This window comes from Amia ocellicauda, chromosome 12, assembly GCF_036373705.1.
Source record: "Amia ocellicauda isolate fAmiCal2 chromosome 12, fAmiCal2.hap1, whole genome shotgun sequence".
Taxonomy (NCBI): Eukaryota; Metazoa; Chordata; class Actinopteri; order Amiiformes; family Amiidae; genus Amia; species Amia ocellicauda.
Window position 1 is genome coordinate 25,282,773 of NC_089861.1, and position 23,789 is coordinate 25,306,561.

At 47.8% G+C, this 23,789-nt stretch overlaps 3 protein-coding genes across 3 annotated transcripts; 2 read left to right on the top strand and 1 right to left on the bottom strand.

Moving 5' to 3' along the window:
- The first annotated feature begins 443 nt into the window (after positions 1–443).
- cdca5 (cell division cycle associated 5) lies at positions 444–4,575 on the top strand. The gene is made up of 6 exons (XM_066718960.1): positions 444–717; positions 1,001–1,071; positions 1,446–1,508; positions 1,665–1,703; positions 3,235–3,876; positions 4,005–4,575. Exons 1-6 carry the CDS (start codon positions 654–656, stop codon positions 4,083–4,085), a joined length of 960 nt encoding a protein of 319 aa, XP_066575057.1. The 5' UTR covers positions 444–653; the 3' UTR covers positions 4,086–4,575.
- A 2,930-nt stretch (positions 4,576–7,505) lies between these two features.
- LOC136764030 (uncharacterized) lies at positions 7,506–15,180 on the top strand. The gene is made up of 8 exons (XM_066717862.1): positions 7,506–7,624; positions 8,388–8,907; positions 9,337–10,972; positions 11,617–11,645; positions 12,931–13,092; positions 13,287–13,353; positions 13,562–13,669; positions 14,215–15,180. The coding sequence occupies exons 2-8, from the start codon at positions 8,417–8,419 to the stop codon at positions 15,178–15,180; spliced, it is 3,459 nt and encodes a 1,152-aa protein (XP_066573959.1). The 5' UTR covers positions 7,506–7,624; positions 8,388–8,416.
- Positions 15,181–16,785: 1,605 nt separating this feature from the next.
- Positions 16,786–23,761, bottom strand: slc25a45 (solute carrier family 25 member 45). Its single transcript, XM_066718965.1, has 7 exons — positions 23,036–23,761; positions 22,705–22,769; positions 22,315–22,358; positions 21,197–21,268; positions 20,737–20,919; positions 18,362–18,608; positions 16,786–18,172 (listed from the first exon to the last, which is right to left on the bottom strand). The coding sequence occupies exons 2-7, from the start codon at positions 22,739–22,741 to the stop codon at positions 17,895–17,897; spliced, it is 861 nt and encodes a 286-aa protein (XP_066575062.1). The 5' UTR covers positions 22,742–22,769; positions 23,036–23,761; the 3' UTR covers positions 16,786–17,894.
- Between the last annotated feature and the right edge of the window lie 28 nt (positions 23,762–23,789).

Genomic DNA, 23,789 nt, shown 5'->3' on the forward strand with positions numbered 1-23,789 from the left:
AGTATGTTTGTATTTAACCCTTAAATGTCCCAACAATGAGCAGGAATAAAACATTCAACAAATGTACATTTAAAGTATGAAACTGGTGAAGAACGAAGGGAACTTTGATTGCATTAACTGTTCTTTTTACGTTATTATTATTATTATTATTATTATTATTATTATTATTATTATTATAAGATATATATTTCTGTGTAGCGCACAATCTGTGGGGGGAGTAATAATAATAATAATAATAATAATAATAATAATAATAATAATAATAATAATAATAATAATAATATATCCTGCTAGAGAACAAGGACAGAACAGGTTCTCACATATCGATTAACATGCCCCAACAAATATGGCGCCCCTTCCACTTACTCCATACCCACAATCCCCAGTCACTTCCGCTGCTGATCAGGGCGGGTGATTTGAAAAGTACTTCGGTACTTCCGGTAGCCGCGCTGGTAGAGAGACAGACGGCGAGCTTGAATCATTTTCGAGTATTTTTGTTTCCCTTATATTAAATATAGTTATATATAACTATTATATATAAATTAGTCATATAAAATTTTCTGTAACACACGCATCTGGCGAAAATCTGCGATTTGGGTGGCGGTTTCGTCCGCAACAGTGGATTCCCATCTTGGTGGACACGGCTGTAGCACATGACCGACATGGCTGAACGGCGCGTCTCAGCCGGCCTGCGACATGCCATCCAGGACGACCGAGGTGTGTATCTGCGCCTTCTTGTTTATTTCTGATGATTTGCTCTTGTCTTTGTAAAACATGGGACGCGGTCGTCTTCAGGGTCTGTGAATAATTAGTGTCGGCTGTAACACCGCTGTGTTCAGCCCTGTAGTTTGTGTGTCGTGTGAAGAGCGAGAGATGGGTGGATGCTTGTGCAACAGTGTGGAAACTGTCTCAGTTACAGCTTTTTAAATGCAATCGGAATTGAACTGAGCTCGGTCTGCGCTTCCGCTGTGTAAACCCGCCCGGTTCTTGACTGTTCTAGAGCCGCGTTCCTCAGGCACCCGCCGGTCGGGCAGGCTGTCCAACCCCCAGATGAAGACTTCAGCCACGCCTGTGAGTGAGACACTGGATGGGGGGTCTGGGAGGGTGGTGGTCGTATAGTACAGCACTATAATACAGCACAGTGTAGCACTATGGTATAGCACAGTGTAACACAGCACTTTGGTGCAGCACAGTGTAGCACAATAGTATAGTGATGGTAGAACACAATGTATCAGCACTTTAATACAGTATAGTGTAGCACAATTGTACAGCACTGTTACATCACAGTGTATCACAATAGTACAGTGTAGCACTACAGTGCAGTACAGCACGGTGTAACACAGCACTTTGGTACAGTCTAGAATAGCACTACAAGGCTGCTCTCTGAGCTCCCCCTAATCTGCTGATCTAGTTCATAGTGTCCTGTGTGTCTGTCCTGTGAACAGGTTCCTCCTGCTGGAGTGAAGAGGTCCATCACAGTGAGGAAGATCGTGCCGAGGAAGACGCAGGTCAGTGCGAGTCCCTGCGACAGGCCGTGCTCACTGACCAGGGCTGCCTGCTCTCCCCCCGCACCCCTGCTCCAGTTAGTGCGTCAGGCTGTCGAGTCCTGATGGCTGGATTTGCATTAACTTTTCTCTCTCCTACTGTCTCCCCCCCTCTCTCAGGTGCCGGACCCCCCTCCAGCACTCCGCCGCAGCCCCAGAGTAAGTGCATCCCCACTCCCCTCACCCCTCCCCTAATCCTCCTGGATATTTGTTTTGTTCATTTCACTCAGATCGTTAACCTGCTTAATTGAGCTACTCATTGGGTGCCTGTGTGTCCAGGAGTTCGATGTACTAACAGGATCAGAAAGCAGGACCGGAGCCGGTCTCATTGGATCAGGATCTTGAAAAGGTTTTGTACAAGCAGATCAAGATCGGGCTCAACTGATCTGATTTTTCCATCCGATTATTAAGCAGCGTGTGCGGTAACTAAGGAGTTTCCTATTGACATGAACCAGCTCATCCCTAACTAGGGATGTGCGGCTGTTTGAACTTCTACTGCTCTAATGACAATCATACATCTTTCAGAAAACTATACTGTGCTATTGCTGACAAGTTAATTAATGAACAATTGCTTATGCTTATGCCCTGTTTTAAACTTAAGGCCGTTGCCACTGGATCCAACATGACATTTGTAGTCTAATCATCCAAACAGTTGTCCAAGGACGTTACCCATTGGATCCGTTAAAACCGCACAACTACACAACAAGTACACAACCTTTCCAGTTTCTTGCACTGGTATGCATCTCGCAAGCTACGCCACTGTTTCTTTAACTCCTCAACTAAAATAATGTAATAATCAGCCAATAATACATTTTATTCATAACGCACTCTTCTCATACCCAGAACGTGGCAAGTGAAGTCACTGAAAACAGACAAGCTCAAACAGGCAACACAGCAGTAGCAACTCAAGAGTTAAAAAAAAAAAAAAAAAAAACCTAACTAACAGAGACCCTTAAAAGCTTTTTAAAAAAGGTGAGTTTTAAGAAATGTCTTAACTATGGAGAGTAGGGGTGCTTCTCAAAGTGTTGCACAGCAGTAGAGCTGCTACAGTTGGCTCTGTCACCCGGTGTCTTGAATTTGCAATGGGGGTGCTGGAGAAATTAGAGATTTTACATGATTTTTTACAATGTAAATAAATAAAAACCTAATTGCACACAAACTAAACCTCACCATGAAGACACAAAAGCAGAATGCACATTTCAACATTATACTGTTTATTTGAAAGTGCACATCTATGTAAGTCACATTTTTGATGTTTATCTGTACTTAACCAGACTTGTCTACATCGATAATGTTACCTACCTGCTGAAAGCTGCCGGTTGCAAGAAATCTCAATGCTAAACACACCAAAAAATGTGTGTGTAAGGCCTGACTGCGCTTTGATGTTGGTCCCACTACAGTATCGATAATGTCTGTGCGGATTAATATGCTTCATGGTGATTTTCTGTGCATGGTGATTAAATGATGTCTGTGTTGTGTTTATGTAATCATATATTCACTACCTCATTTATTTATCAATGTATTTATTCAGACCTTCAATTGTTTAATAATTCCTTCATCTGGTCATGTATCCATTCGCACATTGATTTATTCAGTCCATCACTTGTTTGTTCTTTTATCCATTCTTTCAGTTATTCATTTATTGATCCCTTTGCTCATGCCCTTGTCCATTTTGCTCTCCCTCTCCCAGGCCGCCCTCTCGCCCTCCGACGCAGACAAGGAGAACGTCAAGCGCGTCTCGGCGGGGAAGGAGCATGCCCGAAAGGCCCGGCCCACCACCCCTTCATCGACCCATCGCCGACGCCCGTCCCAGTCCCAGCCTCCAAAACCCCAGCTGCTGTCACCCATCCTGGCCCCCATCCAGCCCCCTCCACCAGAGACGAGCCCCCCGCCGGCCCAGGCCGACCCCAGAGACCTGCAGTGGTCCCAGAAAGTGCGCCGCTCCTACAGCAGAGTGAGCGACCCTTCCTTCGAGGGGTCTTTCTTGGGCTCCCCAGGGCGCCCCCCCCTCGCAGACCCTGAACCGCCCCCCACCTCCTCCTCCTCCCCCAGTCGCCGTTCCTCCCTGTTTGGCTTCCGAGGGCTTCTGTCTCCAGAAGGACGCCGCTGTCCGCCAGCCGCCATCGCCGCCCTCTCCTCCTCCTCCTCTCCCAAGCTGCACAGGCAGGCGGGGGAGTCATCCTGGGCCTCTGCTGGTTCGGTCACGCTGCTGGGCCACAGCTCCGCCGCTGCCCCCTCCTTCTCCCTGCCCTCCCCCGAGCAGGACCACCACATCCCTGGCGTGGCCCTGGTGAAGAAGACGAAGAGAAGGAAGAAAGTGCAGCAGATCAAGGTGAAAGAAGAAGGGAATAATTATGATAATTCTAATAATTGTCAACCTTTTCTCTCTTGCTAATTTTATTTAATTTCTCCATGTCTTTGCCTCCTCTCCCTGCCTCCCCCCTCTCTCTTTCCCTGCAGTTGTCCGAGCTGGACCATTTGGCAGCCCAGATGAACGCGGAGTTTGAAGAAGCAGAGAATTTTGACTTGGTGGTGGAGTGAACCCCTTCCCGTCTCCCCTTCCTCCCCAAGATGACGACAATTCAATGACAAGAACTTCTATGGGAGCTCCTGGGCGCACCCGAGCCACACACGGGACCCAGAACGACACCTGTCAGGGGAGGGGGAGAGAGAAATGAAAGAAAAGAGAGACTGATTTTTTGGGGGGTCGGGGGAGATGGTTGAATAAGTGCAACCGGGCTGGATTTGACTGTCCCATTGACATCCTGCAGATGAGGACTTGGGTTTCGTCACTGCCAGTGTTCCTGACTGTTGTGTGTGTATAGAGGTGTGTGAGTGAATGTATGAATGTGTTGGGGGTGTGACAGTGAGTGGTGTGTGTGTTTGTGTGTGTATGTATGTATGTGTATTGTGAAGTTTAAGGATTTTAGTTTTTTTTTTTTCATGTATGTTTTGTACCTTGTCCTGATGTTTGCAGAATGGTTCCTGCAAATTGAGTAATTCCAATAAAACAGTTTTATTGTTGGAATAATGTGTGTGTGGACATAATGCCTTCCTCTCTCATACTGCAGTGAACTCTTGGTAGGGACAGTTTGTCTGCTCTTTAATGTGCTAGCAGTCATTCACTAACTCCTCTGCTGTGCACTCCCCTACTTTCCACCAGGGGGTGATGGAGATATCCTCTCAAACAGCATCCCCATCGCATACAAAGACCTAGTTCAAGCTACTGGTTAAATTTCCTCTTCAGAACTTTGTGTTTAATGGATTTGCACAAAAGTACCTCCACGCATGTCCGCGAAAAGTAATGTTTAGATTATTATACTTAAGGGATTGATGCACCACTTCTTGGGTAGAGTATACTGTGCAAAAGTTTTAGGCAGGTGTGAACAAATACTGTAAAGTAAGAATGCTTTCAAAAATAGACATGTTAATAGATTATATTTATCAATTAACTAAATGCAAACTGAGTGAACGGAAGAAGAATCTAAATCAATTGCATATTTGGTGTGACCAGCCTTTGCCTTCAAAACGGCATAAATTCTTCTAGGTACACTTTCTAAATCAGGGATTTTGTAGGCATATAGTCAAGTGTATGATTAAACAATTATACCAAACAGGTGCTAATGATCATCAATTCAATATGTAGGTTGAAACACAATCATTAACTGAAACAATGTTTACTGTCAAAAGTCATACACCATGGCAAGACTGGACAGCAACAAGACACAAGGTAGTTCTACTGCATCAGCAAGGTCTCTCCCAGGCAGACATTTGAAGGCAGACAGGGGTTTCCAGATGTGCTGTCCAAGCTCTTTTGAAGAAGCACAAAGAAACGGGTAACATTGAGGACTAGACGCAGAGGTCGGCCAAGGAAACTTACTGCAGCAGATGAAAGACACATCATGCTGACTTCCCTTCGCAATCGGAAGATGTCCAGCAGTGCCATCAGCTCAGAATTGGCAGAAAACAGTGGGACCCTAGTACACCATCTACTGTCCGGAGAAGTCTGGTCAGAAGTGGCCTTCATAGAAGACGTGGCCACGTGGCAACAAGGCCAAGCGACTCAACTGTGCACGGAAACACAGGAACTGGGGTGCAGAAAAATGGCAGCAGGTGCTCTGGACTGACTGAGAAGTACAGGCAGATACTTATCCATCATGCAATACCATCAGGGAGGCAACTGATTGGCCCCAAATTTATTCGGCAGCATGACAACGACCCCAAACATACAGAGAAAGTCATTAAGAACTATCTTCAACATAAAGAAGAACAAGGAGTCCTGGAAGTGATGGTATGGCCCCCTCAACATCAGAGTCTGTCTGGAATTACATGAAGAAAGAGAAGCAACTGAGGCTGCCTAAATCCACAGAAGAACTGTGGTTAGTTCTCCAAGATGTTTGGGCCAACCTGCCTGCCGAGTCCCTTCAAAAACTGTGTGCAAGTGTACCTAGAAGAACTGATGCTGTTTTGAAGGCAAAGGGTGGTCACACCAAATATGGATTTGATGTAGATTTTTCTTCTGGTCACTTACTTTGCATTTAGTTAAGTGATAAATATAATCTATTAACGTAAATTTTTTACAGCATTCTTACTTTACAGGATTTTTCCACACCTGCCTAAAACTTTTGCACAGACAGTGAGGTTTAAACAGTGTAATGCAAATTCCCAGTAGTACTGTTATTTCGCTCTGTGTGTCCATCTATACCTGTGTACATCTGTGTGTCTCTTCATCTTGGGAGCGGTGTCCGTGCAGCGACACATGTCTGCTGGGCTTTGGGTACTTTCCACTCTCTGTTCTGGCTGGACCGGAGGCAGCGGGGTGCTGATATCGATTGCCAATGTTATGAAGCGCAGCACAGCGCTGTTATGCAATGAGCCGGAGGGCCACAGCCTCGCTCGGGGTCGTTCAGGACGGATGGAACGTGTCCAGATGTGATGGGCCATAAATAAATCAAGATCAGGGTACTGCCATCAGTTGTGGTAAACAGCCACCACAATCTTGATTTCTATGCTGAAATTGATCAGGTGTGGGACCCAAGGTTGGCAGTCATGCTCCCTCCCTCTGCTCTCTCCCTTTTCCCATGTCCCCCTTCCACCCTCCCTCCTCTCTACCTCTCTCTCTTCACCCCATCCTCCATTGGAAGTCGATCCAATTCTCACCCAGTCTGTCTCCATTTGCGTCATTGATTGCAAAGCACTATGCTGGTCGATAAGTCCTCCACTGGCAGTCACTGATGTAGTTAGAAATGTTCCGTACAGCGTGGCCCTGCCCTCAATAACACACTTCATGCGTGTTTGGGGGTGGGTAGTGAGACTATAGTTTAAGAGGCCACCATGTGTAATTGATAAATTATTGTATTACAGGGTGTTCGGAAAAAGGACCCCTCCCCCCAGTTATATTAGAATAACTCCCGTCCATATTAGAAAATAACTTGTATAATTTGAATCCGTTACAGCCTAGAGAATCTCAGTGGCATTGATAGTTTGTATGCGAAGTGTCCCCCTTCAGCCTGAACATCTGAAATGTGCAGCATTACGCAAGAAGGGGTCGCAGGGCTGGGGTGGCGCTGAACTGCATCGCCAGTGGTATGCAATGCTCCCACACACTGCAGAATTCTATAAACAGGAGGTAGAATGGCACAGTTAAATGGGTTATTTAATGTGTTGCACGGGATGTAAATTAATAGTATAGAACAGTAGAGTATGCAGTGGTACAGTATGGTGTGGTATTGAATATCCCTGCCCAGTGTAGTATGCTATATAGCACAGGATAGAGGGAGGTAACACCATTTGATGGCAGCTTGCGGGCTGGCATTTGATCTTCACGCTCTGCCGCGCAGAGATAATGAGCTGATGAGAGAGAGAGAGAGAGAGAGAGAGAGAGAGAGAGAGAGAGAGAGAGAGAGATGGTTTAGTAATTTAAGTACTGGGATATTTTCAGAGAGAGAAGTGAGAAGGGAAGTTGGACGCTTTTTTTTGTGGCATAACCTGCCCGTCCGTAATAAGTGTAATTGTTTTTGTTAATTTGTATTTACTTTGAGTTCTGGTGCTGACATTTCTGCTCTTGTATCATGAAAAAGGTAAGTACTTTTTTACTGTTACATTATGCTAATGAATACATGTATCTTTGTCATATAGTGGGTGAATGAGTGAGAGAGAGAGTGAGCAAACTTTAAAACTAACTACATAAATAAATAAAAACAAAAAAAATGTTTTATTTAAAATGTAGCTACTCCATGCAGGAAGGTCGCTATATCTGTCCTTGTTCAAATTGTGCTCTATTGCACTTACTTTAGGGACAAATTGTTAAACTTTTGTTGGGGAAAATGTCACCTCAGTGTTACCCTGATCTCAAATCTATTGTCTGTATATAAACATGAGTTATCTTCAATAATACAACAGTTAGTAAACCTGTTATAGATAATTTTAAAATATAGTAATTTCTTTACATTAATAATTAAATCATATACATGATTAAATTATAACTACAATGACTACAACCACCACTGTTGCTTCTAGTAGTAGTGATAATACAAATTCAACAACCACTAGAACTACTACTAATAATACAACAGATACTACTACCTTTACTATTACTCCTAGTAATAATAATGTGATACAGATGTATTTTTCCTAATTATAAAATTATACTTGATATGTTTATTGTTTTTATGAATGCATGTATTGTTTGGTTTAGATACATTCTGTTTGTCACTAGTTGAAACTGTGTTATTGCACTATTAGTGAAATAGTGGAGATCTTGAAGAAGTGAACAGAGAGACAAGGAAAAATTTCTGAAAGCACTGTAGTCCATGTCTGTGTTGTAACCCTGGCTCCCTGCAGGACAACCCCCTCCCTCCGGCCTCAGAGGCATGACCTCCACCATCGCGGGGCAGAGGGCGTCCTATAGCTCACCACGTTGCCACCGCCACCACAGAGAGGAGCAGGAGGGGTGGTCCGCGGACACAGTGCAAGAATACGGGACGGAGGACAAGGACCGGGAATTGGCCAGGGGCTTGTGTTGCCACGCAGCCCCTCCCTTGCTCGTGAACACCTGCCCTTCGCCCTCTTCCTGCTGCTGTGTGGCCCAGGGTGGGGCGTGGGTGCGGGGAGGGCCAGAGCTGCCTGCTGGCAAGCTGAAGGTGATGGAGAAGTTTTTCAGCCCGGTCCAGCTGCATCAAGGACGGGTGGTGTCCACCCACAGCGACCTGGACCTGCGTGACCCCCGGCTAGGAGGTGAGGGGCGGGCGGGGACACGCAGCGAGATGGACCTGAGGGAGCCCTACTCACACCCCCACTCTCACTCCCACCACCACCACCCTCACCAGCCCCAGCACTGGACGGAAGCCAAAGAGAGCCAACGGTGAGTGGGCCAGGGCAAGTACAAACCTGCAGACGCCTTTGGGGTAGAATGATGCATGAATGAGATCAGACGCAGAAAGCCTTAGAGGCAAAAGGATGGATTCATACCAATCAGGAAAGCAAAGAAAGCAAAACAAGAAAACAGCATAATTATACAAGTACACTGTGATAGACGATTAGGATTGATTTAGTATTCACTGATTTATATGATTGATTCAGTATTCAGAGAGTGGTTGGATTTAATACAGTGTTCAGTGATCAATATGATTGATTTAATAGTTAAGTGATGATGTGTTTGATGATGATCCTAATAAACCTATAGACTAGAACTAGCTCTAGCTACAGAGCTGGCCCACTACTGGTAGACTGTCTATGTTTTCTCCTTCTCACTGTGTCTCTCCCTCCCTCTCCCCCTCCTTCCTTCCTGCAGTGCCAGTTTCACCCACTCCCCCGGCGATGGCACCACTAGCAGGCACCGCCAGCCACACCACAGCCAGCACCAAGCCAACCATCTGCACCACCACCACCACCACCCCCACCAGCAGGGCAGCGCCGCTCCCCACCCACACGCTGCCTCCTCTAGCTCCTCCTCCTCATCTTCCTCCTCCTCCTCCTCCGCCTCCTCCTCCTGGTCCTCAGAGGCCAGCATTGACAACGAGGCCTTCCTCTTGGGCCGAGGTGGCGGAGGCGGGGGCGGGGGGCAGCACGGGCTATACCAGACCCGGCACACCCAATCCTGCATCGACATCCCCCACCACAGCTATGGAGGGGAGGAGGAGGAAGAAGAAGAAGACATCGAAGATGCAGTGGAAGGGCGACATAACAGCAGGCTCTCTCAGCAGGCCCCGCCCCCTCCCCCTCGGACCTGCCCCTTCCCCAAGCTGCGGCGCGGCCAGAGCAGGAGCGTGGAGCGGCTGCTGCTCCCCGGCACAGATGGGGAGGAGGAGGAGGAGGCGGGGGCCGTGCCGAGGGGAGACGGCCGCCTCTACAAGACCGCCAGCCTGGAGCGCAGCCTGGCATTCCAGGACACTGCGGAGGTGCTGCTGGGGCCCTGCCAGCCCAAGAAGGCCCAGTCTACCACCCTGCTGCCCAGTAAGGGCATCCTGAAAAACAGTGGTGGGGGGAGAGGAGGAGGGAGGGACAAGCTGGCCCAGGGAGGCTTCCGGAAAGCCCGGTCCATGGAGGTGATTTCGAGTCGAGGCAGGGAGGCAGAGAAAGGGGAGGCAGGAGGAGTAGGGGGGTTGGGGCAAGGCAAGGCTGCGGAGGGAAAGGAGAAGGGAGGCGGGGGAGAGCGGGATGCCCGGGAGAGCTTCGTGCAGGAGAAGCTCAAGTTCTCGGCCTTCCTGAACGAGATCACCCGCCAGGTCCTCAGCCCCTCGCGCCTCAGCTCCCTGGGCCTCACGCCCCCTCCTGCCACTGGCACCACCCCCACTAAGGCGGCAGGAGGAGGAGGAGGAGAGAGGAAGGGCGAGGGCAGGCGGGCGGGAGAGGAGCCGCGGAGGAACCGGCCCAGCAGCCCAGACCGCATCTCCCTGGGGTCCAGCAGCAACCGCCGCTCAGCTGGACACTCCTCTGCTGCCACGTCCCCCTGCCCCCTGAGGCACAGCAAGCAGAGCCAACACACCGACGCCAGCACCAGCCCCGAGAACAGCTCGTCCTCCCCCAGGCGCCGCAGCCCGGGTCAGGCACAGTTAGGCAGCTCCAGCAGCAGGCTGACCGACGCCAGCACCAGCCCGGAGCTCAGTCCACGCCTGTCAAGACACCCAGGTGGGGGGGGTGGAGGGCAGCCTGAGAGGAGCCACCACCAACACCCCCAATACCCCAAGCACCCGCACCACCAGTGCAGCCACAAGGACCCCCTTCCCCATATCATCCCCTCTGCCGCTGCCTCCTCCTGCCCCTCTACCCCAGGCTCCCAGGACTACCCCTCCAGTCGGTCAGACTCGTCCCGAAACATGGATGATGCATGGACCACCAGCCCGAGCACCAAGCACCATGAGCGGCCTGGCGCTGTATGGCAGGGGGGCCGCCAGAGCAGCACAGCCCTGTTTAAGGGGCCACAACAGGTGCACATTTTGGGTCATAATACGAACATTTATAATAGGTACGGTTATAATGGATACATAATAGGTATTTTCTGGGGCAATCTTGCATCAGTGCTGTGCTCAATATCTTCATGGAGGGGTGGGAATTTTCACTTCCTTACACATTTCATAGCTCTCATGCAATGCACACGCGTGGTCGCGGCACAGAGCAATCAAGACTGTGATGAGAAGGGACCTTGATTGGTCCAGTCTCTGTAAATAGGAAGTGTGAAAGATCTGAAACAAGCATAATGAGAATGTCTGCTTATGTCTATATTTATCTATAGCCTGTTCTGTTAGATTTGCTGTATCTGTGAGTGAGTTGAAACACAACAAACTCAAACTCAAACAGTGACTCTCACACACGCACACTCGGTCACACGTGCATACATGCACACACACACAGACACCACACAAACACACACACACAGACCGGACACACCAGACTCACACTCACACAAACTCGCACATGTCCCTCAGCCCTGATCACATTGCCCGGCACAGTTCTGTATTGCCTGGCACAGTTCTGCGATCAATGGCTATTTCTGGAACACGTGTAATTTAAAACAGAAAATCAATCAATCTCTCTCTCTCTCTCTCTCCCTCTCTCTCTCTCTGGGGGGCAGGACCTGGTCTCTGATGTCGACAGAGTTCAGTAAGTCCATGTATTTAATTTGTTAATTTACTCAATTTGTGTGTTTGTTCATTACATTGTAAAGACTGCATAGAAGTCACTGCCATTAGCACAAGACCCGCATGTGAGAGTCCCAGATGCAGAGACAGCTCACTGTGTTTTGTGAGTGTGTGTGTGTGTGTGTGTGTGTGTGTGTAAAGCCTGGCACACACCAGCGTGTCACGTCGCTTCAAACTTGACACGCCGCAGACAGTGCCACACCAACGCGTCTCCCAAGCGTCGAAAGGTGGAGATTCCATTTTGCACAAAACAACAATACAATTACAGAACTATATTTTACGGTTAAAAGTAAAAATAAATGTCATCATTTTGGGAAAACCCCACTGAATCATCAACAGATGAGGAGGAAGAGGAGGTACAGGGTTGGGAAATTTACTTTTTAAATTAACACACCCACAATGACTGGTGGATGTGCAATTTTACCAGCCACTTTTTTACAAGCCATTTTTTCCCTATTCAAATATATAAAAGAAAATGCACTAGCATATTCTGAATTGTTCTAATACATTTATTTTATTAATACATATTACTGGGCAAATTATTGATTGTGAAAGATTTATAATCGTGTTGATTGCGGAGGAAGAAGATGAAGAAGAGATTTTTAATGAAGTCAGGGAATCCCTTGCATAGGAAATGCAAGCGCACAGCATTTGCACTTTGTGAAGCATTTAAGACCTGTTTCAACACTGATCTGTGCCATGGCAGATTAGCACAGTGAGATGAGGTATTGTTTAATTAAATACTGAATACACTGGTGTAGCGGTGCTCAGTCCACTTTTTTCTTTGTACTGAATAAATGGTCTTCACTTCATACTGTGTGAAAAAGCAAGTGAGTGCCTTACTTTAAAGTAAAAAGTAGTAATTTTACTGTTCTAAAAATAAAGAACATTTATCTTAGTTTAATAATCATTCGTACTGTGTGTATTTAAACATTGATAAGTCAATGTTTTGTTTGTGTGTGCTTATTTTTGTATGCGTGTGCTTTATGTCTTGTTTTGATCTGGACCCACCTCCCGGTTAAAACAAATCTCCCGAACGATCTGCGATTATACAGTTTAATGTGTGATTGTGTGTAGAGAAACAGTTCCAGTTGTGTACATTTGTTGTTTTATAGTAAAACGACTCCCCCACATCTACAGGAGTATGCAACCCTCCACACACACCACACACCACACACACACACACACACACACACAAGGAATTTTTAACGTGATTATTGTGTGGTTGTGTGTCTATGTGTGTGTAGCTTCCTGCAGGAGCAGAATGAGGAGTTGCACCACAGCCTCCTGCAGGCCACCATGGGCATAGAGAGGATGGGGTCAGAGTTCAGGAGCAACCAACAGCAGCTGGAGGCAGAACTACAGAGGAGCAGAGAGGAGCTGGAGAGCCTGAGGGACAAGTTCAGGAGGTCATGGGGCGGGGCTTGGAGGGTAGAGAAAGAGACAGGGCAGGGAGGGAGGGAGGGAGAGGAAGGGGTACAGATACTGGGGGGAGAGGAAGGGAGGGAGGGGTGAGGGGGGGGATGTAGGGGGGTGGGGGGCGGGCTGGGGTCATTCACTGTATGTTGAAAATACAACTGCCATCTCCCTCTCTGTGTTCCAGGCTGCAAGACAGCTACTCCAGCTCCCAGCAGGCCAATCACCTCCTGGAGCAGAAACTACACTCTGTGGTGAGTGAGGGACTAGCGCAGTGCAGTGACCTGTGATCAGTGCAGTGCTGCCTCTTCAGGCTGGGTTCACTGCACTCCCCCTACCAGCCTCCAGAGCTGTAGTCAATCAGTGTGTCAGTCAGTCTGCCAGTCAATCAGTATGTGACTCAGTCAGTGTGCCAGTCAGTCAGTGTGTCAGTGTGTCAGTGTGTCTGGGATGTGGTTGCAGGTCCAGAGTCTCGAGGGAGAGAAGGACTGCCTGAATCAGCGCATCTCAGAGCTCACTGAGCAGCTGCTCACCGCGCAGAAGACCATCTGCACCCTGGAGACCATTAATGTAAGAATCCCCTCACTCCCGATGTGACTCACCCACCCCCATGTCCACCCACCTGCCCACACCCATCCCTATCACCTCTGCCTTCCATACGATGCACAGATACCAAACCAGCAGCAATATTTCATATGTGGTGGAAATGCATGATCCTTATATTATTCATGTGGCAAACTGGACCCCCTTTATGTATATTTAAAATATATTTTACTCTATAAAGTAGTTTGAAAACATCTTGTAGGAATTAACCTTGCGATCTATTTTCAACCTATCAAATAAATATATGAATTGCAGACTCAAGTATAATTTAAAATATATCCCATGAGCACCTGGGGTTTCACAAGTCCCAGTGAAGTGAGTAATTACTCACTACTCACAGTTCCACTCGGACGTGGAGCAGATTAAGTTGGGATGGTAACAACCCCGGTTTTTGGAACGATGGATAATTAGGAATAGCGTTTAGTCATCCATCTCTCCTTCCTGTTAAATTACCCACTTCAAATTCTTTGGTTCTCTGAGGCGTTGACACGTTTGTGTGTCTGTGTGTCCAGGTGCCCTCTCTGCTGCAGGAAGTCTTGGAGAAGCACTTCCAAATGGACGACGCCCCCGACCAATCACTGCTCCCTTTGGCCGTTGTCACACCCCCTCCCACCCAGTTCATGGACCAGGACCCACCGGAGAAGGAGGACCAAGCGCCGGGCCGGATGGGGCCAGTCCCGGAGGAGGGGGATTCGGACTGGTCGGAGAAGGTGCCAGAGGAAGAGGAGGAGGCAGGGCGGGGGAGGGGCTCAGGCGGTCAGCGCAGGGTCACGGCCTTTCAGCCCTGGAAGCAGCAGCAGAAGAGGGGGAGGAAGGAGGTCAGGTGGGGAGGGGGAGGCGGGGAGGGCGAGACGACGGAGGAGAATGAGTCAGGGGCGGAGGAGGGGAGGCGCCCCCCCCACACCCTGCAGGTGCCCCTCTTCCAGTTCAGCCTGCACACTGATGCCCCGGAGAGGGAGCGTGGGGGCGGGTCCGGGGAGGGGTACGGCCTGGCGCACAAGCTGACCTCTCCGATCCGGGCTCTCTCTGCCAGCCTGGAGGAGATCCACTCGGCCTCCAGCCACCAGAACCAGCTCTACAGCCTTGGCCTGACTCACGGGCCCCTGACCACCAGCGCCGCCCTACAGGAACTGCACCGTCCAGGAAGGGGGGGTGTGGAGGAGGAGGAAGAGGAAGAGGACGACGACTCGGACACAGATGAGTTCTTCCGCAGCTGGAAGAAGAGGAACAACAAGAGGGAGGGCCCGGGCAGCGCAGGGGGCAGGGGCTCCAGGGTGGAGGTAAGATCAGGCCTGGGCAGAGGCAGGGTGGGGGTGGACGGGGGTCCGGGCAGCTACCAGTCAGCCCAGCGGATGCTCGATTGCTTCATCCGGCAGCTGCAGCCCCCTGAGGAAGAGGAGGAGCGGGAGGAGGAGAGGAGGGCTGGCAGGGCCGGGGGGCGGGAGGGTGTGGTGAATGGGGAGAAACGTTCTCTGTAAACTGGCAAGGGTTCAGACTGATGTTTGTGAGGGGAGTGGGGGGAGTGCAACAGGGACCTCTCAGTTACTCTCTTACATTGAATTAATCTCTTACTGTCAATGCAGAGCTAATTGCACCCTGGAACCTGCCCCCAGAGGCCCCCAGGGCCCGAGTGCAGCGCTCAGCTCATCCAAGTCATTGTGCCATTAGGATCACATGAATGAGCTCAGAGCTGGACTGGAGCCAAGGCCAGGAGACACTGCCTTCCCCCTCCAAGCACTGATTCTTCACTCAGGGGCCACATCTGGAATACTTAAATTACATACTTAGATTAAATTATGTAATGCAGTGTTGTACTGTACTCTGTTTCTCTCCAGGACCAAGGCTGCAGACCCTGCTGTACTGTACTGCACTATATTATAGCTTTCCAGTACATTTTAAATAGATGAAATAGGGTTATATGTACATCAAACTAATAGGGATACTGCCTAAACTGTGAATTAGTGACTGAATTGTACAGAGCCATGTGTATAGCAGGCTGGGAGGGGACAGTGTGATAGAAAAATAGGATAGCTAGTCCACTCAAAGTGTATTACAAATAAGTCTTATCCCATATGCAAGAAATATATATTTTAATATGTGGTAGAAATGTATGATCCTTATATTTGCCCAAATTGGTCCCCGTTATTGATTATGTACAATAGATGGGCTGTATTTTAAATATATTTTAGTCTGTAATCCAGATATGTACTTTATAGGTTGAGAACATGGACCACACACAGACTATAATTTTCAAATACATTCTATATGTTGTACATATACCACAATAAGGGCCCAATTTTGCCCTGTGAGATAATGGTGTGTACCCACTGCCAACACAGTCTTCTATTAATGTGATTATTCAGCACTGCGCAGCATGCTAGACCAGGGAACCTCTCTCTGGTGACTCTGTGGTGACTGGGTGTCTCTGAGTGAAGTGTATCTGCCTCCTGTTACTGCACTCAGGGTTTAGGGGGGAACTCTGAGAAGAAACACTGAACTTGCTGTTATTTTGTGTAGCTCCAGTATTAATAGGCACTTAGCAAAGCTTGTATTGATTAACTATGCTACAATGCCCCCCCCCCAAAAAAAAATAGAAAATTCTGTAACATAGGGTAGTGGTTGTCTATTGTTTCTGTAGGGTTACCAATACAATTAAATGCCCTAGAAGTGTATTTCAGGCAGGGCCTTCTACATGTGCAATAGTGGTGATTTTGGAGAAAGAATGAAATGCTTTCAACTGTATCTGTCTACCTTGATTTCTTTGCAACCTCTGTGTTCAAACCCTTCAGATGATGACAATATAATAATAATAATAATAATAATAATAATAATAATAATAATAATAATAATAATAATAATAATAATAATAAAATTCTCACCCACAAAATAAAACCGTGTTTCTCAGTCTGTTCTCTTGAATCCACATTTCTGCGTGACTGAAACGCTACCTACAGCAGGGTGCAGTACAGCGGTGGAGAGGTGGCTGTGCAGGGGCCCCCAGGGGAGAGAGCATGCTGATGTCCTGGTTCGGGGTATCCTGTAAGGCCGTGGTTATGTTCGCGTTACTCCAGTTCCCTGTCACATCAGTATTTATAGTGGTTTATTACAGTGCATCTAACCCAGTCTAACCCAGCCTTCACAAAAACAAAAGTTTCTTATTATTCAGTTCAGTTCCAAAAATTGTATAATTCTCAGGACACCTTGTCTGACTTGGGGGCACTGGTGTTATTCACATTCCCGAGACTAGGAGGCAGTAGCACTCGGAGTGAGGATTGTAACCGCTTAACTATACCCCTCTTTGTCAGCATGGCGCTCTTCTATTGGTCATGTTCGCATGTCCCACTGCTTTCTTGCGTGGCTGCGCTCTGTGTGATGTCATACGTATCTCATAAAATTACCCTGCAGTAATCAATGTAATTGAGTGGCATGATTTGTATTATTTTTATATTATTTACAGTTTTTAGTAAACAAATGTGAATTGCCAATCATTTAAGTTACAGCTTTATTATGCATCATAGTTTTACAGTATGTTTGTTACAATAATTGATGTAATTATTTAATAAAGTATTGACACTGCTAAAGTGTCGATCTAGAATTCTATATCTATGGTGCTGACAATGCTGTTCATGGCTTCATTGTGTGATAATAAGTTGATGTTCACCTCTGCTGACGAGTGGGCATTCTGCAGGTGGGGCTTAGTGATGTCACGCAGCAGCCCTTGACGAACACACATCTGTGAATTTCTGTGCAGAACTGTGGAAATCTACGCTTCACGAATGTAACCATTGTTATGACAACAGATCTGCTCCACTGCTCAATTGGTGGTCTGTTGCAGCACAGCAACTTTTCATAGCAGACCTCTGTTCTCAGGTCCGGCTGCGGTGAAGCCATTTGCCATACTGAGACCGAGTATGAGTGCAGACCCATGTCATTTGACACAGAGTCTAAACAGGCTCTCAAAATGGCTGCCCAACGAGAACACCGCCAAAGTCAGGGCTCAGAGCTGGCTGTGTTTGATGATGTCAGGGCTCAGAGCTGGCATCTTTGATGATGTCAGGGCTCAAAACTGTCTGTGTTTGATGAAGTCAGAGATCAGAGTGCTCCCTAAGTCGATGACATCAGGGCCAGAAGCATGTTTGATGCCGGGAGAACAATGGGCTGGGAGGTAGTGAGGTCAGGGCTGGGAGCGGGCTCAGTGTGCTGATGTCATGGCCCGGAGCAGGCTCTCGTAGCTGAGGAATGTGATGGCGTTGACAGGGAAGGCACGCAGGCTGTTGAGCAGGAGCCCCCGGAACAACACGGCCACGCCCTCCGCTCGCACGCTGGCCACCACGCAGTGCAGCACACCCCGGTACTGCCGCCCCCCCTGCCCGTCCATCTGCAGCCGCGCCTTCACCACGTCCATGGGTGTGGCACAGCCCCATGTCACCACTCCTGCTGTGCCCCCAGCAAACGCCACCGCAAGTGGCCCTGTGCAGCCCAGACACACTGGATTAACATACTGCATTAATACACTGTGCACAACACTCTGCTGTAGCACAGACACTCACTCACACACTGCTCCCCCAATACATACATACTCTCTCTCTCTCCCTCCCTCTCTCTCCATCTCTTCCTCCCTCTCTATCTCCCTCCACTCCCTCCCTCTCTGTCACTGACCTGTCTCTTGCCCAGGCTTAGTCAGGGCGGTGCATATGACCTCGTAGGGCAGGAAGTAGAGCCCGTAGCAAGGCACGTCTCTCAAGGCCAGCGCCCCCATCCCCCGGAACAGCCCCCGTGGCCCCTCCTGCCGCAGGATGGAAGCCACACAGTGCACCGGCCCCCGATAGCGGCCCTCCCCCCGACACCCCTCCGTCTGGTTCTGTAGCCGCACTTTCACCAGGTCAACTGGGGCCATCACCACCACCTGGGACGGGGAGAGTGAGATTGTGTGTACATGTATTACATACAAGTAAAACATGCAGGTAACAAACATGTCCAATATAATTGCTAGGAATAGAACTAGATGAAGTAACCCATGAGAAAGACCTAGGAGTCTATGTGGACTCCTCACTTTCTCCATCCAAACAATGTGGGGAAGCAATAAAAAGGAGTGTTAGGGTATATTATCAAAAGTGTAGAATTGAGAACAAGGGCAGTGATGTTCAGACTGTACAATGCACTAGTTAGAGCTCATCTGGATACTGTGTGCAGTTCTGGACTCCACACTTCAAGAAAGATATCGCTGCTCTAGAGGCAGTTCAGAGGAGAGCAACCAGACTATTTCAAGTCTGACGGGAATGTCCTACTGAGAGACTGAGGAACTGAACCTTTTCACCCTGGTACAGAGGAGACTACTTGGGGACTTGATTCAAGTCTTCAAAATCATGAAGGGCATCGACCACATCAAACCAGAGGAGCTTTTCCAGATCAGCAGGGACACACGCAATGGAACACAAATGGAAATTGGGCTTCAAGGCATTCAAAATGGAAAACAGGAGACACTTCTTCACACAGAGTCGTCACAATCTGGAGCAAACTCCCCAGCAATGTGGTTGAAGCTGAAAATTTGGGAACATTTAAAATCAGACTGGATAGGATCCCAGGATCACTTATTATTAATGGACACCAAACAAGCACAATGGGTCGAATGGCCTCCTCTCGTTTGTAAACTTTCTTATGTTCTTATGTGTGAAGGTGTGAAGGTATGAGTATACAGTGAGGGAAAAAAGTATTTGATCCCCTGCTGATTTTGTACATTTGCCCACTGACAAAGAAATTATCAGTCTATAATTTTAATGGTAGGTGTATTTTAACAACGAGAGACAGAATAACAACAAAGAAATCCAGAAAAACGCATTTCAAAAAAGTTATTAATTGATTTGCATGTTAATGAGGGAAATAAGTATTTGACCCCTATCAAACAGCAAGATTTCCGGCTCCCAGGTGTCTTTTATACAGGTAACGAGCTGAGATTAGGAGCACTCTCTTAAAGGGAGTGCTCCTAATCTCAGCTCGTTACCTGTATAAAAGACACCTGTCCACAGAACAATCAATCAATCAGATTCCAAACTCTCCACCATGGCCAAGACCAAAGAGCTGTCCAAGGATGTCAGGGACAAGATTGTAGACCTACACAAGGCTGGAATGGGCTACAAGACCATCGCCAAGCAGCTTGGTGAGAAGGTGACAACAGTTGGTGCGATTATTCGCAAATGGAAGAAACACAAAATAACTGTCAGTCTCCCTCGGTCTGGGGCTCCAAGCAAGATCTCACCTCGTGGAGTTTCAATGATCATGAGAACGGTGAGGAATCAGCCCAGAACTACACGGGAGGATCTTGTTAATGATCTCAAGGCAGCTGGGACCATAGTCACCAAGAAAACAATTGGTAACACACTACGCCGTGAAGGACTGAAATCCTGCAGCGTCCTCCAGCATGACAATGACCCAAAACACACAGCCAAGGCAACAAAGTAGTGGCTCAAGAAGAAGCACATTAAGGTCCTGGAGTGGCCTAGCCAGTCTCCAGACCTTAATCCCATAGAAAATCTGTGGAGGGAGCTGAAGGTTCGAGTTGCCAAACGTCAGCCTCGAAACCTTAATGACTTGGAGAGGATCTGCAAAGAGGAGTGGGACAAAATCCCTCCTGAGATGTGTGCAAACCTGGTGGCCAACTACAAGAAACGTCTGACCTCTGTGATTGCCAACAAGGGTTTTGCCACCAAGTACTAAGTCGAAGGGGTCAAATACTTATTTCCCTCATTAACATGCAAATGAATTCATAACTTTTTTGAAATGCGTTCTTCTGGATTTTTTTTTGTTATTCTTTCTGTCACTGTTAAAATACACCTACCATTAACATTATAGACGGATCATTTCGTTGTCAGTGGGTAAACGTACAAAATCAGCAGGGGATCAAATACTTTTTTCCCTCACTGTATATAGGCCCAGACTGGAGCTGGCGCTGTGGGGACTGGACTACAGGGGCTCAGACTGGGACCAGTGCTGTAGGGACAGGACTTTATAGGCCGAGACTGAAGCCTCTATCTCACCTGTGCTGCCCCAGCTAGGCATCCTGCCAGGTACACTGCCAGGCTTGACGGGGCAGAGCCTCGGTCGCTGCGCTGTGATTGCATGAGGTAGTCCAGGGCGTTGCTGTAGGTACCAAAGGCCACTGAGTTGCTAATGGCGATGGTGAGGACAGGGAAAGCCATCCCCTTGAAAAAGCCAGAAATCTGCCAGGAAATCATAAGACAGGGACAACAATCTTGTCCTAGTTTAGTGAGTCAATCCTGTACTAGTTTGGTTAAACCTAGATTATATTAACAATCCCAGAAAAGGACTGGGTGAGATACAAATACAATTTTAATTCAGACAATAAAACCTGAATTTAACTAATCTGAACTGAATTAATCTCAGCACCAACAGGGATAGAGTGACTATCTCAGCTCTCTCATGAATTATTAGACCCCTCTCCTGCCCACCCACCCCCCACCCAGCTCAGTCACCCACCCCCTCGTACTGGTAGGTCCTGATCACACAGTCCACGATGCCCCTGTAGGTTGACTGGGTCTGGAGTCGCACCTGCAACATAGAATACACTCCATTATCATTATCATTATTATCCTCTTCAGTCAGGCCACCTCTATGTATGAGGAATGGATGGTAATAATGTGTTTGTAGTAGGGTTGGCCGGGACCCGGAGCCGGAGTGGAGCTGAGGTCATGGAGCTGCTCCACTCTCTCCCCTCTCCATTAAACTTTCCCATGTTAAGTCCAATTCTCTTGAATTAACAAAATATGTAATTTCAGTATTGTTGTGTGTTGGGGGTTATAAAATAAGATCAGCTATCACACCTGCTATTAGTACATAATAGATTATTTTTAGTTGTAATTCTATGACCCCTACTCTTTCTCAGTTCAAGAAGTGATTCTATAATCTCAGGGCACGTCTCTCATGAACCACTTGCAAAAGAAGGAAAGTCTATTTTCACTCTACACTTTTAAGTATCTCCAAATTATTTCATTTAAACCAAATACTTAATCTGCCTAAATTTACCTCATTTTTAAAAATGTTTCTATATTCTTATCGATTTTATCATCTTGGAAAATGTAGAGCAAAGCAACAAAAATTAAGAAAACTTAATAAATATTGATCCCATCCTAGTTTGCACTGTTTTTTGTGGCTCCGGAGCTGGAGCTGGTAAAAGCAGCCGGAGCCGGAGCAGCAGTGTGGCGCTGCACCGGAGCCGCTCCAGAGCTGGAGAGGGGCTGCTGGAGCCAACCTGGAGCTGGAGCTGAACCTCTGGAGCCAGCAAACCCGGAGCATTGCCAACCCTAGTTTGTAGGGGTTATAATTATAGTTATAACAATAATGATAATAATGAAAATTACTGTCCTTATTATAAATATTATTTCTACTATGCTTGTTATTATCTGTTTATTTGGAAGAAGCTAATACAGCTCATATGAGTATCAATTTATAAAGTTAAACAATTTAAACAGCAGTCTGGGTCGCAGACACCACAGAGAGACAGACGCACAGAGAGAGAAAGACACAGATATAGATGTAGACAGAGAAAGAGATACAGACAGAGCCAGAGAGCCAGCCTGATTAAATGTCTTCCTGACCTTCACTGTGTCCATGGGGTGCCCCACAATGAGACCCACAGCCCCTATAGAACAGACACAAGAAGACTGGTGAGTGGGTGGATCCTCCTTTCCCCAATGCTTAAGCCCTCCTGACAGACCCCACTGTGGCTCCCACCCCCTGCTCTGAATTCAGCTGCTACTGCTATTACTGTCTTTCATGATGTTCTCTGAGCAGACAGCCATTACCAAGTTAAACAGCAACTTTGACTGGTACAGCAGCAGACCTCCAACCCCCACCTAGGATTAAACCCACAACCCTCCGCTCAGGAGTCCAGAGGCCTGGCTGCTACTACTACTTGTACTGCTACTGTTACTGCTAGTTCTACTGCCTTGCCTTGCCTGTAGCTGTAGCTGTTTCTCCCAGCTTACCTGAGATCCACCCAGCTACAAACTCCTCTGCAGGCATGTTCTCACAAGGCAGGTGCTAATGGCCCCTGGAACAGACCAACAGATTGTGATGTACAGACAGACAGGCACACTGCACAGACAGGCACACTGCACAGACACACACAGATGGGCAAACAGACACGCACAGAGACAGACAGGCATGCATCAACACCGACAGACACACAGTCACAGGCACAGACAGACAGACAGACAGACAGACACACACACACACACACACACAGGCAGGCAGACAGGCAAGCAGACATGCATGCACTCAGACCGACAGACAGGCACGGACATACACACAACTAACCTCAGAACAGTGTCTTGTGCACACAGGACCAACGGGCTAATTCTGCACCGTGTGCCAGTGCCCTGCGCGGCTCAGCCTGGCACAGTAACTCCGCCAGCGAAATGATTATCGTTGCGGTGGTGCTAACGAGGAGGGGCACGGAGCTCATTTATTGCGACTAAAGTTCTGTGGCTAAAGCAACCTTTGAAGTTTGAACGAAAAAGTGTATCTCCAAGCGCCGCTATACAGTAGCAAAGCCAAACAGAAGCAACACTGTAAAACATCACCCAATACATAAGGACATAGAAATACTTTTATTCTGATTTGTATTTTTCTTTTCTTTCTGTCGTCGTCCGAAAAGGATATCGTGAATGCTCAGGTGCCACACCCCTGTCATAACATAGTTATTGAACTGTACTGCCCAGTCCCTCGTTGTGACAGCACTGTTTGCTTAGCAATTGTCGGCTGGAATAGAGTCCGAATAACTGCGCCATGAGGGGAGGCAGTCCGTGTGACCCATTCATGTCTACGCAGCAGAAGAAAGCAGGACTTGGCACATGGCGACGTGAGTTTGCATGAATTGCAAGCTGTTGGGTTTTATTGTGCAGATTCCTGTCCGATGGAGGATCCCTCCGTGTCCATTCGAGCAGGCAAAAAGAACTACAGTGCCTAAATATAGACTACACACTGTCTCCGCTGGGCGTGGGGGTGGGTGTCTTGTGCACAAAGTTGGGGGCTTGGTTATGACTTATATTCACCGGATGCGCCACCGGTG